General features: G+C 33.0%; 1 protein-coding gene across 6 annotated transcripts in view; it reads left to right on the forward strand.

The window, feature by feature from the left end:
• The window catches only part of Pds5b (PDS5 cohesin associated factor B), a 112915-nt gene that overhangs the window by 33302 nt on the left and 67090 nt on the right, over positions 1–12523 (forward strand). For all 6 annotated transcript variants that reach the window (XM_010623911.3, XM_010623908.3, XM_010623906.3 and 3 more), the window contains 3 exons: positions 1536–1649; positions 6137–6218; positions 10112–10160. In XM_010623911.3, the coding sequence (XP_010622213.1) occupies positions 1536–1649; positions 6137–6218; positions 10112–10160 (245 nt within the window). The remainder of the gene's footprint in view (positions 1–1535; positions 1650–6136; positions 6219–10111; positions 10161–12523) is intronic.

Here is a 12523-nt window from a genome sequence, read left to right on the forward strand (position 1 = left end):
TTTTTTTTTTTTTTTTTTTTGGTACTGGGGATTGAACTCGGGTCCTTGCGCTTGCAAGGCAGGCCACCAAACTGCTGAGCTAAATCCCTGGCCCCTGTAGACAATTTAAATAAAAGAAATTCCTATTCAGCCAGGAGTGGTGGCCTATACCTGTTATTACAACACTGTGGGACTGGGCAATTTAGTAAGACCCTGTCTCCAAAAGGAAAAAAGAAAAGATTGGTGATGTACTTCATTATGAAGGCCCAGGGTTCAGTCATCACTGCCCCCCTCCAAATTCTACTTTTAATGAAAAATAGTTAATTTATATAAAAATACATTATCTGCCTGGGGTGGCCCTTGTATGGATCTTAGCCATTTAGTAGTTTAAATAGAGTCACAAATCATGCCTAGTTTGAATTAATATGACAAATTATTAGTGGAATCCAAATGATTATGCCTGTAGCAAGCAAGTGAGGAGGAGAAAAGAAGGAATAGGCTTTATTAAAGGCCAGGGATTTAGCTCAGTGGTTCCTCTGCCTGCCTCGCAGCACAAGGACCTGAGTTTGATCACTGGTACCAAAAAACCAAATAAACAGACAAACAAATTTAAGATGTATAGAAACTAGTATTTTAAGTTAACTTTAAGAAACTTAAGGAAATTATTTTTATAAACTTAGTTTTTAGACTTTTTGAGAGTGTTGTATCAGTGCACAAAGATTTTCCTTATGGTTTGTCAAAGACACTTCCTCTTCTCTTCTCCTTCCCCTTCCCTTTTCCCCTTCATCTTTTCCTTCTAATTCTTTTCTTCTGAAAGCATTACCTCCTTAATCTTCTGGGTCCTTCTCCTTGCAGTGACCCAGTACCTTCTCTGTGGTAGGGGAGCTAGGGGCAGCAGCTACAGCATAAGGCTCTTGAAGAAAATGGGGGAGCTTTTTTCTTGGTACTTTTAACCAAGTCTTCATAATGATCACTGTACAAACTTAAAAGAATCTTAAAATTATCTTTGTACCGGTATGTGTGTGTGTGACTGAGGATTAAACCCAGGGCTTTCACACTCAGCTGCATCCCTAGCCCTTTCATTTTTTATTTTGAGGCAAGGTCTTGCTTGCTAAGTTGCCAAGTTGCCCGGGCTGGACTTGAACTGGTCATCCTCTTGCCCCAGCCTCTCAAAAAATGCTAGGATTACAGGAATTTGATACCACTCCTAGTTTATTTGTATCTTTTATCTCACAGAAATTTAGTGCTTGGCACTTAGAGGAACTCTGTATAGTTTTTAAATCCTTTATTACACAGTTAAGGAAATTGAGTCCTTGATACAGTACTTGCCCCAGTTCATGAAGTACTTCAGCTGAGCATAGGACTGTTTGAAGACATCTAATTAAATCCTCTTTTGAGTATTGTTATACAGAAAGAAGGCTTTGGTTTAGAAATCTATTCTTAGGGGAGTAGGAACTTCTTTGACATGTGTTCTGTATGTATTTTACAATTTCATATACAAATATAGTACACTTAAACAAATTAGTCAATGTGGTACCTTCTCTGTTCTTTTATAGATTACTTGTTGAACGGATTTTTGCGCAATACATGGTTCCCCATAATTTGGAAACTACAGAACGGATGAAGTGCTTATATTACTTATATGCCACACTGGATTTAAATGCTGTAAAGTATGTCTGAAATGTTAAACTTTTTTTCATCTTTTGTAACATGCTGGAGTTTATGGAAATAAACCACAAGTAATTGTGTTTAAAAATATTAACTTTGTCATCAGAGTCAAGACATAGTAATGTACTTAAATATACTAAATGGTGTCATTAACATGAAATTAAGCAATTTTAAGGACTTAAAAAGTAGTCATATTTAATTGGTATGAAATCACATCAGTTGACGTGAAAGATTTGACTTTTTTTTCCTCTCCAGATTTACATGTTACTGGTGTCTAAAATGTGAGTTACCTGTCCTTTTTTTTGTTTTCCTTAAGATGCAGGAAAGGTTCATATAATGAAAACACTACCTTCTTATTCTTACATGGTACCATGATAATGGTATTGTGTAGGCAGTAGGGTATACATGTTTGTGCTGTTGCATAGCCTCAGTGCAGCATTATAGTTTAGCACGAGGTAAGCACAGATAGATATACTCTTATTACCAATGTACCTTTGGATGTCCAAGTAGAGAAGTATCATTTTAGATATGGGAGAGACATGATAACGTTATTGAATCATACTAAGGGTTAGGAAGTTTATGGCTAGAGATTTGCTCTACCTCTTAGAAAATGTAGACCCTTAATATATTAAATGTCATTACAACTGTTGATACTTAAATGTTCAGAAATTGGAACTCCATGTCATTTTTATATGTACTTTTGCTTAATAGGACATTTGGGTTCATTTCTTGCCTGGAAATAATTATATGTGGCATTGATATTTTATGCAAAATATTTCATTTTTTGGTAGCTGCTGTATTTTAAGCGTGAGAATATATGCATTGTCTGTGGCTGCTTTTGCAATACCATAGAAAAATAGTTTCAGTGAAACTCTGAAGCCACAAAGCTTAAAATATTTGCTGTCTGGCTTTTTATTGAAATAACCTGCCATCTATGGCCATACCACCCTTGAACGTGCCTGATCTCATTGAGGTGATACGTTTCCTATTTTATACATGATGACTCATACACACATTAGTTACCTTAGTGCAAAGTCATACAAGTAGTAGAGGAGAAAGCCAAGATTTGAAATCAGTTCTATTTGATTTTAAAACTAATATTTTTTTTACTAAAGTAAAATGTATTACTGTTACATTTTAGTCCATATATTTTCAGTTTTCCTCAGCAATTGAAATACATCCTAAAATTGTTGGTTTGTCATAGTTGGTAGATTTTTGAACTTATGGCAAAATTGTTAGCTTCTTAGGTTGGATGAAATACGATATGTATCTCCTATTTGAAACAACATATTTGTTGGAAAGCTCCTCCCCTCCCTTCCTCCCCTCCTTCAGAGACAGAGTCTTGCTGTTAGTTCAGGCAGGCCTGGAACTTACTATGTAGCCATACTTTAGACAGCCTCCCAGGTGCTAAGATTATAGGAATGCAGTGTTGTACTTCTCGACTCAACCCGTATCCTTCAAGACTACAAATGAAATAAAGATTAATTAATTAATTAATTATTTATTCATTCATTCGGTACTGGGGATTGAACTTGAGTCATTGCACTTGCGAGGCAGGCAGCAGAAACACTGAGCTAAATCCCTGGCACGAAATAAAGATTTTTTTAAGCGAAAATTAAAAATTTTCCACTTAGAGAAACTATGTGGAAGAAATTAACTAAATAATTTTTTTTTAGATTTTTTTTAACTCTAGAAGAAAGGAAGGAAAGATATGCAAAAAACAAAAATTTAAAACATTTCTGCAAATCTAAATAACCAAAGATTGTAACAACTAATAAACTTGTCTTTGTGAGGAGTGATAGTATGAATTTAAAAGTAAGTAAAAGTAAGTAGCATCTAGATTGATGTTTCAGCAGCATGGTCACTATGGCCCTGTGTAAGCTTTCCAGGTGTCTCTGGAACCTTCCCTCTCACCTTCCCCTCCATGATTAGGCACAGCAAGAAAGGCCTCCAGGAGCAGCTTCCACTGCCCAATGTTCTGACTGGTTGGTAACCATGCCTTTGTCAAAAAAATTTCATGTAAGAAAACAGGTAGTAACTATGAAAGTGTTTTAACATTCTTTTATCAGAGAAGAGCAGGGACAGACATGTTGACTGATGAACTTTTAGTGTTACAAACAGCCTGCTTTGGTATGCCTGCCATAGGTTTGCCACTACTGGATTAAGCCATATTTCAGATGCATGTTAAAATTTAGGTCTCCTCTAAAAGAACAGAATTAGAATTTAGAGTTTCCAAATCCAGGGGTAGAGAAAGAATTAATGTTAAATTTAATACCACAAACAATATAAAACAAAAATAATTATGACTAGAAATATAACTTTTAAATAGTAACCGTAAAACTAAACATGTCAGATATTAGCTGTGTAAATGACAAGTATGTTTGATTAAATTTAAAAGTAAAGCCATAATTTATCAGCAATATACTAAAAAATAATGTCACTAGAAAGTTGAAAGCAAATTCCAGTTTGGAGCCAGGTGTGGTGGTACACATCTGTAATACCAGCACTCTGGAAACTGAGGCAGGTGGATCACAAGTTCGAGCCCAACTTGGGCAATTCCTTGAGTAATTTTTGCACTTCTTAGTCTTTGCACTTCTTGCTCAGCTGAAAGAGGATGGTTGTAGGAAAAATTCTCTTCATTTGGACTGGTCTGTGACTGAAACAGTGGTAGTTGTTTTGTTTAGGTTGATGCATAGTTGTCTTACAGTAATGAGGAGAAGCCCTAATGAAGGAATTAGTTGACTATTCAAAATATATGAGCAGCCAGGCCATAATCAGTTTTTACACACATTAAATGACAGACCTGAAGTTAAGACTAAGAATAAATAAAGGGGTATTTGTCTTCTTCTTGTAAGGTTGTGTTTCCTGGTACTTTTTTTTCTTTTTCTTTAAAGAATGATTGGAGAGGGCTGGGGATTTAGCTCAGTGGTTCTGGCACCTGACTTGCAAGCACAAGATCCCAAGTTTGATCCCAGGTACAAAAAAAAAAAAAAAAAAAAAAAAAAAAAAAAAAAAAAAAAAAAAATTAAAAACAAAAAAAAAAAAAAAAAAAAAAAAAAAAAAGAAAAAGAAAAAAAGAAAAAGAATGACTGGAGAGGCATTTAACAAGGACAGACTGACTTGATGCTTCATAATTGTATTGAAACACTTGAGAGGACAGTCCCCCTAAATATGTTAAAATGAAATCTTAGTAATGATCACTTTTTGACATTAGCTGTTGTCTTAGTAGTTGTTTTGTTTTTGTTTTTGTACTGGGAATTGAACTTGAGACCTTTGCTTGCAAGGCAGGTGGCGGAACCACTGAGCTAAATCTCTGGCTCTGTTTTAATAGTTTATAATGGGTTTTAGAATAGTTTGAGATTTTATCTTTAAGTTGATAAATAACTAAGTATTTTTCTGTTGAAGTGAAAGCGTGTTTGAAAATCCAGATTTTTCAAAAGTTATAAGCAATAATTATATAGGAGACAGAATGACTTTGGAGTTCAAAAGTAATTTGACAGATGACTACTCTTTCCTTGAAAATTATCTTAATTATGTAACTCTTATTTAGGTTTTAGATCTTTATAATCTTCTGGAGAATAGTCATTTTGCTTTAAATGTTTACATTTATAAATTATATCACTGTAACTTTAATAACTTGAAAAGAGTAAAATTTAAATTTTAAGATGAAAATTCCCTAATACTGTTGCTTTACTGTTAACAAATTTTGAAGTGACTACTACAAAAAAACATTTTAAGTTTGCATAATTAAACTAGTTTCTTTTCTTTAAACAAATCATTAAACTTTAATCCTAGCACTCTGGGAGGCAGAGGGAGGAGAATCGTAAGCCTGGGCTGATTTCTATAATTTTATTACTATTATCTGGCAGAGCTTCATATGTGTATATAATGGATGTTAACTGCAGTATAATTGAAAATAAACTGAAAAATATTTATTTTTGGAAATAGTCCTTTTTATATTTTTAAATGTATGGTTGTGATATTTTGTAATATAATTTCTCTAGTACCTAGAGAATTTCTTTTTGGACTTAGCTGTTGGGATATCAGGATTTTTACCATATAAAAATGTTTATTTAGAGTATAAATAATTCCAAACAGCTTATAATAAGATACTTGTTTTTGGGGAAAAGTATCCCCAATCTCTCCTGTTTATGTGTTTGTTTCTATTTCATCCCTCGTACTATAGTACCTCATTTGTTAGTTATTTGTCAACTTTATAATCTCTGCCGTGAAATTCTGTCGCATAGCCTACAAATATGTGTCAGTTAATGATAGATCTAATGTATTTTTATACAAACCTCTTCATCTCTTTCCTTTGATTCTGCAATCTTTGTTATTATCTGTTATATTCAATTCCTTTCTTTTGCTCTCATATGTTATTATTTGTTTAGTTCTGTGAATTTTACCTCATCTCTGTCATGTTTTATAATTTGAACTGTGAATATTCTGGAAGGATTTCAAATCTGTTTTGTGTGTCTGAATTTTTCAGAGCATTGAATGAAATGTGGAAATGTCAAAATCTGCTCCGACATCAAGTAAAGGATTTGCTTGACTTAATTAAGCAACCTAAAGTAAGTTAAATTTTAAAGATTTTTTTCCTTTGATGTTGTTTGTAAGTATTTTATTACTGTTTATCATTGCTGCTGTATTCTTTCAGCACTGACAAGTTTTGAATGTGCATTTCTTTCCTAATTTAAGTAAATGTAATTTAAAAAAAAAATTATTAGAGCATTTAAAATATGCTACCCCTCTGCTGGGTATCTTTCCAAAAGAATTAAAAGAATCATATCACAGTGATATGTGCACACTTGTGTTTATAGTGATACAGTTTGTAATAGCTAAAACTTGGAAACAGCCCATTTGCCCATCAGTTGGAAAGTGGATAAAGAAGATGTGTTTTTTCTATAAAATGGAATACTACTCAGCCATAAAGAATGATAAATTAGATTCATTCATATGAAAATGGATACATATTGAGGATATACTCCTAAGTGAAATAAATAAGTCACATGTGTAAATACTGAATAGTTTCTCTGGTGTGAAAAACTATAATAGTACATAAGATCCTAAAGGTATTTGACAATGTGAAATAGGAAGCAAAGGGCTAAAGGTGTTGGGAAAGTGGGAAGGGTAGGGGAAAGATAATAAGGGAAAAGAAAAAAAAATGAGAAAATGGAAAAATGGAAATAAAGTGTTTGTAAATGGGGAGGGTAGGAGGGGGTGAAGGGAGGGCAGGGACAAGGGGAAAAGATGAGAACCAAGACCTGTCATGTAAAGGTACAAGATCCCAAAGATGACTATAACTGTACTATATACTTATACAGTACCATAGAACTCAATGAGAGAAAAAAAATAAGATATGTATTATATCTGCAAAAGGTGATGTCTTCAGTCCTTTGCTCTTATCAGCTGAGCTATCAAAGGTAGCAGCAAAAGGTGATGTCTAATGGAAAGGGAATATGCTTCTGTGAACTCAAAACTAAGTTTGGTAGCTTTAAAATAAATCACAACACAACATTATTGAAAATTTAGAAAATAGAATAAAATTATACTTCATCTTACCACACCAAGATGCCCCCTTAATACCTTTGTATACTTTTGTGGCTTTAGAAATTTTCTGTAATCATGTCATTATAGTTTAGTATCTTAATGTTTTTACTTACAGTTATTATTGTGGTGATTTTAATGTAGTACCTGTCTGTCCTGATTGTAATGAAATAGTGGTGTTCATCCAGTAAGTGCATTGTTTTATTTTGGGATATTTAGAGTGATTATAGGTTTGTTTTTCTCTGAGAATGCTGTAAGTAGGCTGGCTTATAAACAGTATAATTGTTCTAAAAAGTGATGTGCCTGGTCATTTTAAATTGCATTCAGGAAAAACAGTATAGTATTACTTTTTTTTTTTTCAGACCATAGTGGTCCTCCCAGCCTCTCTCCATCATACACTGTCAGGTAAACAGTGTAGGGATTAATAGAGCAACATTGTTTCATGTAAGTGGAGAAAATTTCAAGTTTACCCAGGCATATATTGATGATATTGCCTAAAAATTTCATAAGTTAGCAGCAGTTGTTTTAGTGATTTATAGTAACCCTTTATTTTTTTAGACATTCAAATGTGATTTGAAAGTTGTAAAAAAAGGGCATTTTGTGCTACTTACATGATTGAATGTTATGTCTAGGTGAATGTTTTGTTTTATAGGCTGACAGTAACCTTTTAATATTTTATTGAACATAATTCAAACCTTTTTTAAAGGTTATTGAGTATTCAGACCTTTTAGAATATGTTTTTCCAACCAGGAATGGTGGCGCACGCCTGTAATCCCAGCACTTGGGTGGCTGAGGTAGGAGGGTCTCTGTGAGTTCAAGGCTAAGCCTGGACTATGTAGCTAGATCTTGTCTCAAAAGAAAGAAAAAAGTATGTCTTTCCTTTTAATACATGACTTTAAATTAATTTAGTGATTCTGATGTTTTCCCTTAACCCCATCTAAATTAATGTGTTTCATTAACATATTTTTCAGTGAGTATTATGATGCATTGTATCAGTTTATTTCAGTCAATATCTCTGAGTAAAGTGTTTTTCTTTGTTAACTAGAGCTTTGGCACTTTATTCTGGACAAAAATACGAGGTGTTTTTACACACACACACGTATATGTATAAAATTATTGTTTTTAGGCATTAATTGAAGTCATTATAATAACTGTGTAGTATGTTATCTGTGTAGATCATGTTTCAGACAAGAATGATGTGTGAGATTGTCATCAAAAAACATGTTTTGACTCTTCTTGTCCATTTAATTTTATTTAGTTTGTGCTTCTTTGTCTTACCTGTTGATAAAAACTTGGCAGGGTCTTATAATTCTCCAGGTTAGTCATATGTGAAATTCCAAAGTACAGTTTCAGTTCATATGCATTGTTTAATTTCTTTCTACTTTATGGAATTTTATTTTTGCTGATCTTAAAAGAATTATAGTATAGAGTCGTCCTTTCTAAAGGAGCAATTCTCTTTAAAGCCTGATAGGGTTGAAGAGGAAGCAAAACAGAAGCAGATAGTACCCAAATTGGAATTCTGTGAACGTTATTAGTTTCCCTGATTGTTTAATATTCACTTTATACAAATTTGGTAGAGTTAAAGTTTGAAAACATACAAAGGCATGTTTAACTTTTGGGTGTTTCTATTTCCTCCCAATTTACCAGGAAAACTCTTAGTATACTTAACAATTAATTTGTTTTTTTGCTTTTTTCATTGTTCAGTCTGTCACTTTTTAAGTTTTAGCAGTACTTTCTACTTCACTGAACTAAATTGAGTTGCTCTATGTTAATCAACACTTACTTTGTAATTTCTGCTGTTGTACTTTTGTTGGTGCACATTTTTCATGTGGATCATATTCTTGATATGAGGTTATCCCAGAGCAACCTCTTTTCTTCCCAATGTAACAGCAACAGAAATCTTATATGTTCCATAAAGTAAAACTTTTTAATACTCTACCTCTTTTTTTTTAGGTAACAGGGATTGAACTCAGGACCTTACGCTTGCGAGGCAGGCGGTGGAACCACTGAGCTAAATCCCTGCCACTTTTTAATACTTTAAACTTGAAGTGTTTGAAAATTAATTCTTGTACTGCTTTATTATACTTTGCCTCTTACCAGCTCCTTCATAAGAATTGTTTATTTGATTTGTTACCTGTAACCCAGTGTTTTATTTAGCTTAGCATTTTAGAATTTTAGAATTAGCATTTTAGAATTGCTTCATAACATTTTTTTTGTTTTGTAAAAGATAATAATGAGATTCTAATATCATAGTAAGTACACTTTCATCATCTTCTGTACATATGACTTTACGTGTAGTATGTGAATGAATTATGTGCAGTACAATGTGGTAAGCACATTATTCACTGAAATAGCATTGTCCTGGTAAACCCATATCTAGAAACTTTAGAAACATCTTTTAAATTGTGTTTCTCGTTTGTCTTTCCTGTAAACTTTATGTGACCTTACCTCCTCTAGTCAGTCAGAACTTGTGTCTGCTTTTTGTTAAAGATAAATCTAAAAATTTAAACAAGCTTTTTTGCTGTTGCTGTTGTACCAGTGATCAAACTCAGGACCTTGCACTTGGCAGACCCTGGCCCAAACAAGCTTTTTTCTCTCTAAACTTACTCTGTTTTTTCTTAGCTCTAACAAAACTCAAAATAACTACCACAATCCAAAAATGTGTACCAGTCAGTTTTTAGTTTGAGGTCTGCCAAAACAGGGCTGAAAAACAGGGCAAGGTAAGAGGTAACAGTTGAAAATAAATTGACTTTTCTTTGCTAGTTTATGTAGGGTTTAAAAATAACTAAAAGAAGGATACAGTATTGGTAAAGTCATGGGTTTGGAGCATTACTAGGTTATACCTACCTACTTTTTTTGAAGTGTTAATGTAGATTCTAATCAGGGAATTTTAACTGCATTTTTGTTTGATTTACAGACAGATGCCAGTGTCAAGGCCATATTTTCAAAAGTGATGGTTATTACAAGTAAGTTATTTTAAATCTTTGTAAAATTTGTTTTAATTGAATCATTTAAATTATCTCATGTAGTTTTAGGCTCTGATAAAATAGGAAGCGAGTGTTTTTACTTGATGTACAACAGATAGCCAGCTCTTCTTTTGTTCCAACTTTGTATATTATCCAGAATTTAAAATTTTCTTTAATATCTTATATGAGGAAAGAATTTATCCTATAAATTTATTTTTGAGACTTTATATAAATCAGTATATAAGCTTACAGTAAAAAGTAAGTTGTTGATTTTTTTATTGCTTTCACTTAATGTAGATCTGTCTGAGGCTGATTTCACACTGAGTCAAAATTAGAATAAAAGTTAAACCTACTAGTTATATAATAATTTCTTTAATAAGTATTTTTGCTTTAAGGGATGTTAAATAAAATGTTAATTGCATTTAGCAGTAAATGCAAGTGGAATGTGTGGCACATCTTTTTTATTCAGTAAAAGAAAGTAGGTAAAAGTACGTTTTCATGGTCATTTATTTTTCTTCCCACTTCTAAGGTCATTATGTATTGTATAGTAGAGGGACACAGAAATAATTAGGGACACCAGGTGGAATGAGTTTACTGAACTTCCACTTGGTGGTAATGAGATTGTGAGATGGATTTGAAAAGGTAAATATTGCATGAGAGGTATGGAAATAATGCTAAGGCACTGAAGAACCTAAGTTCTGGATTTTTGGATTAAGCGATGGGTGTTTTAGCAGGAATAGATTTTGTTTTTGTTTTTGAGACAGAATCTTGCTCTGTAAGTCAGGCTGGCCTCAAACTCACAGCACACCTCCTGCCTCAGCCTCTCAAGTGCTGGGATTACAGGTGTGTGCTACCATGCCCAATTAAGAATAGATCTTTTACAACCAAAATATCTTTCAGAACCAAGTAAACTAGTTTTCAAATCATGATAATTTATGAAAAGTAATTGTTTTGTGCTATTGTCTTCGTTTTGAAGTATTGAGGATTGAACCCAGGAGCTGTTTGTTTTGTTTTGTTTTGTTTTAAATAGTACTACCTTTTCCTGAAGACTGCCAAACTCCAGTGAATTGCTGGTGATCTTTGGAACACATTTTGTAAAATGGTACACTGGGGTTTTCCATCTTGCTCACAGGTGTTTTTTGCATTCCTAAGCTTATCATTTACAAATATATGAACAATTTATTTTTAGTAAGCAGCCATGTTTATTTGTTATAAAATAATGTAGTTTTAAAATGTGCAATATAATTTTTCTTGTATTATAGAAATATGAAAATGTTATACAGCAAGTATTTAGAAGGATAAATGTATTATGTATTCTATATTCAGTGATTCAGTCATGCCAAGACTTAGAATGGAATTTTGGAGTTGAATGTGAACTTGGATGATTAAATTTACTATATTCATGTTTTAAGATCAGTCACTTTCTACTATTTTTTATAGTTTCATTATAAGTTCTGCTATTAGTGTTATCCAAGTCTGTGTGTCTATCTACCCCTGCTCCTCTCATGTGGTACTAGGGATTGAATCCAGGGCCTTCACACTATGCTATCTCCTCAGTCCTTGCTCCTGTCCCCCTTTTTTTGAGACAGGGTTTAGCTGAGTTTCCCAGGCTGTACTCAAATTTGCAGTCCTTCTGCTTCAGCCTCCCAGAGTCCTGGGATTATAGGTATGCACCACCATGCCTGGCTAGTCTGTTTTGTTTGTTTAATGGCAGTTAAGTAAGAGAAAAAAAAGATACTAGGATCAACTTTTTATTACTCATACATGTTTTGATAGACATGTGAGAAATATAAAGTCTTCTACCAATATTTACCATTTCTTACTCAATATAACATATTCAGCAGTAACATCAGAAAGAGCTTACTCAGTACTGTATTATGTTGAAGCCAGATAGCATATACATGTATATGAATAATATCTGGATTGTTTTAACAGTAAACTAGGAAATGCAGCAAAATAGTTTCTTGAAGTACAACATATTGATTAGTACTTTGTTATGAATAGAACAATGCAGAAGCTCATGGGAAGAGAAATAAAATTGGATTATGTAGGTTGACATTTAATGGTTTTAAATAACATGAGTTATTTAGAAATAGCCAATTCAATCTTTTCCTGCTTCAGATATCTGTTCATAATGATCTTATTTTATATTTCTAGAAAGTAGATTTTTGTGAAAAATTGAGTGTTATTTGTTTATTAAACAAAATTATGTATAGATATGGATTATTGCAGTGGTAATTAAAAGAAATGAAAAATATTAATTGGGGCCAGGGATTTAGCTCAGCGGTTCGGTGGCCTGCCATGCAAGGGCAAGGACCCGAGTTCAATCCCCGGTACTAAAAAAAAAAAAAAAAAAAAAAATT

The sequence above is a fragment of the Fukomys damarensis genome, unplaced genomic scaffold (assembly GCF_012274545.1).
Source record: "Fukomys damarensis isolate Sample0158 unplaced genomic scaffold, DMR_v1.0_HiC HiC_scaffold_38, whole genome shotgun sequence".
Taxonomy (NCBI): Eukaryota; Metazoa; Chordata; class Mammalia; order Rodentia; family Bathyergidae; genus Fukomys; species Fukomys damarensis.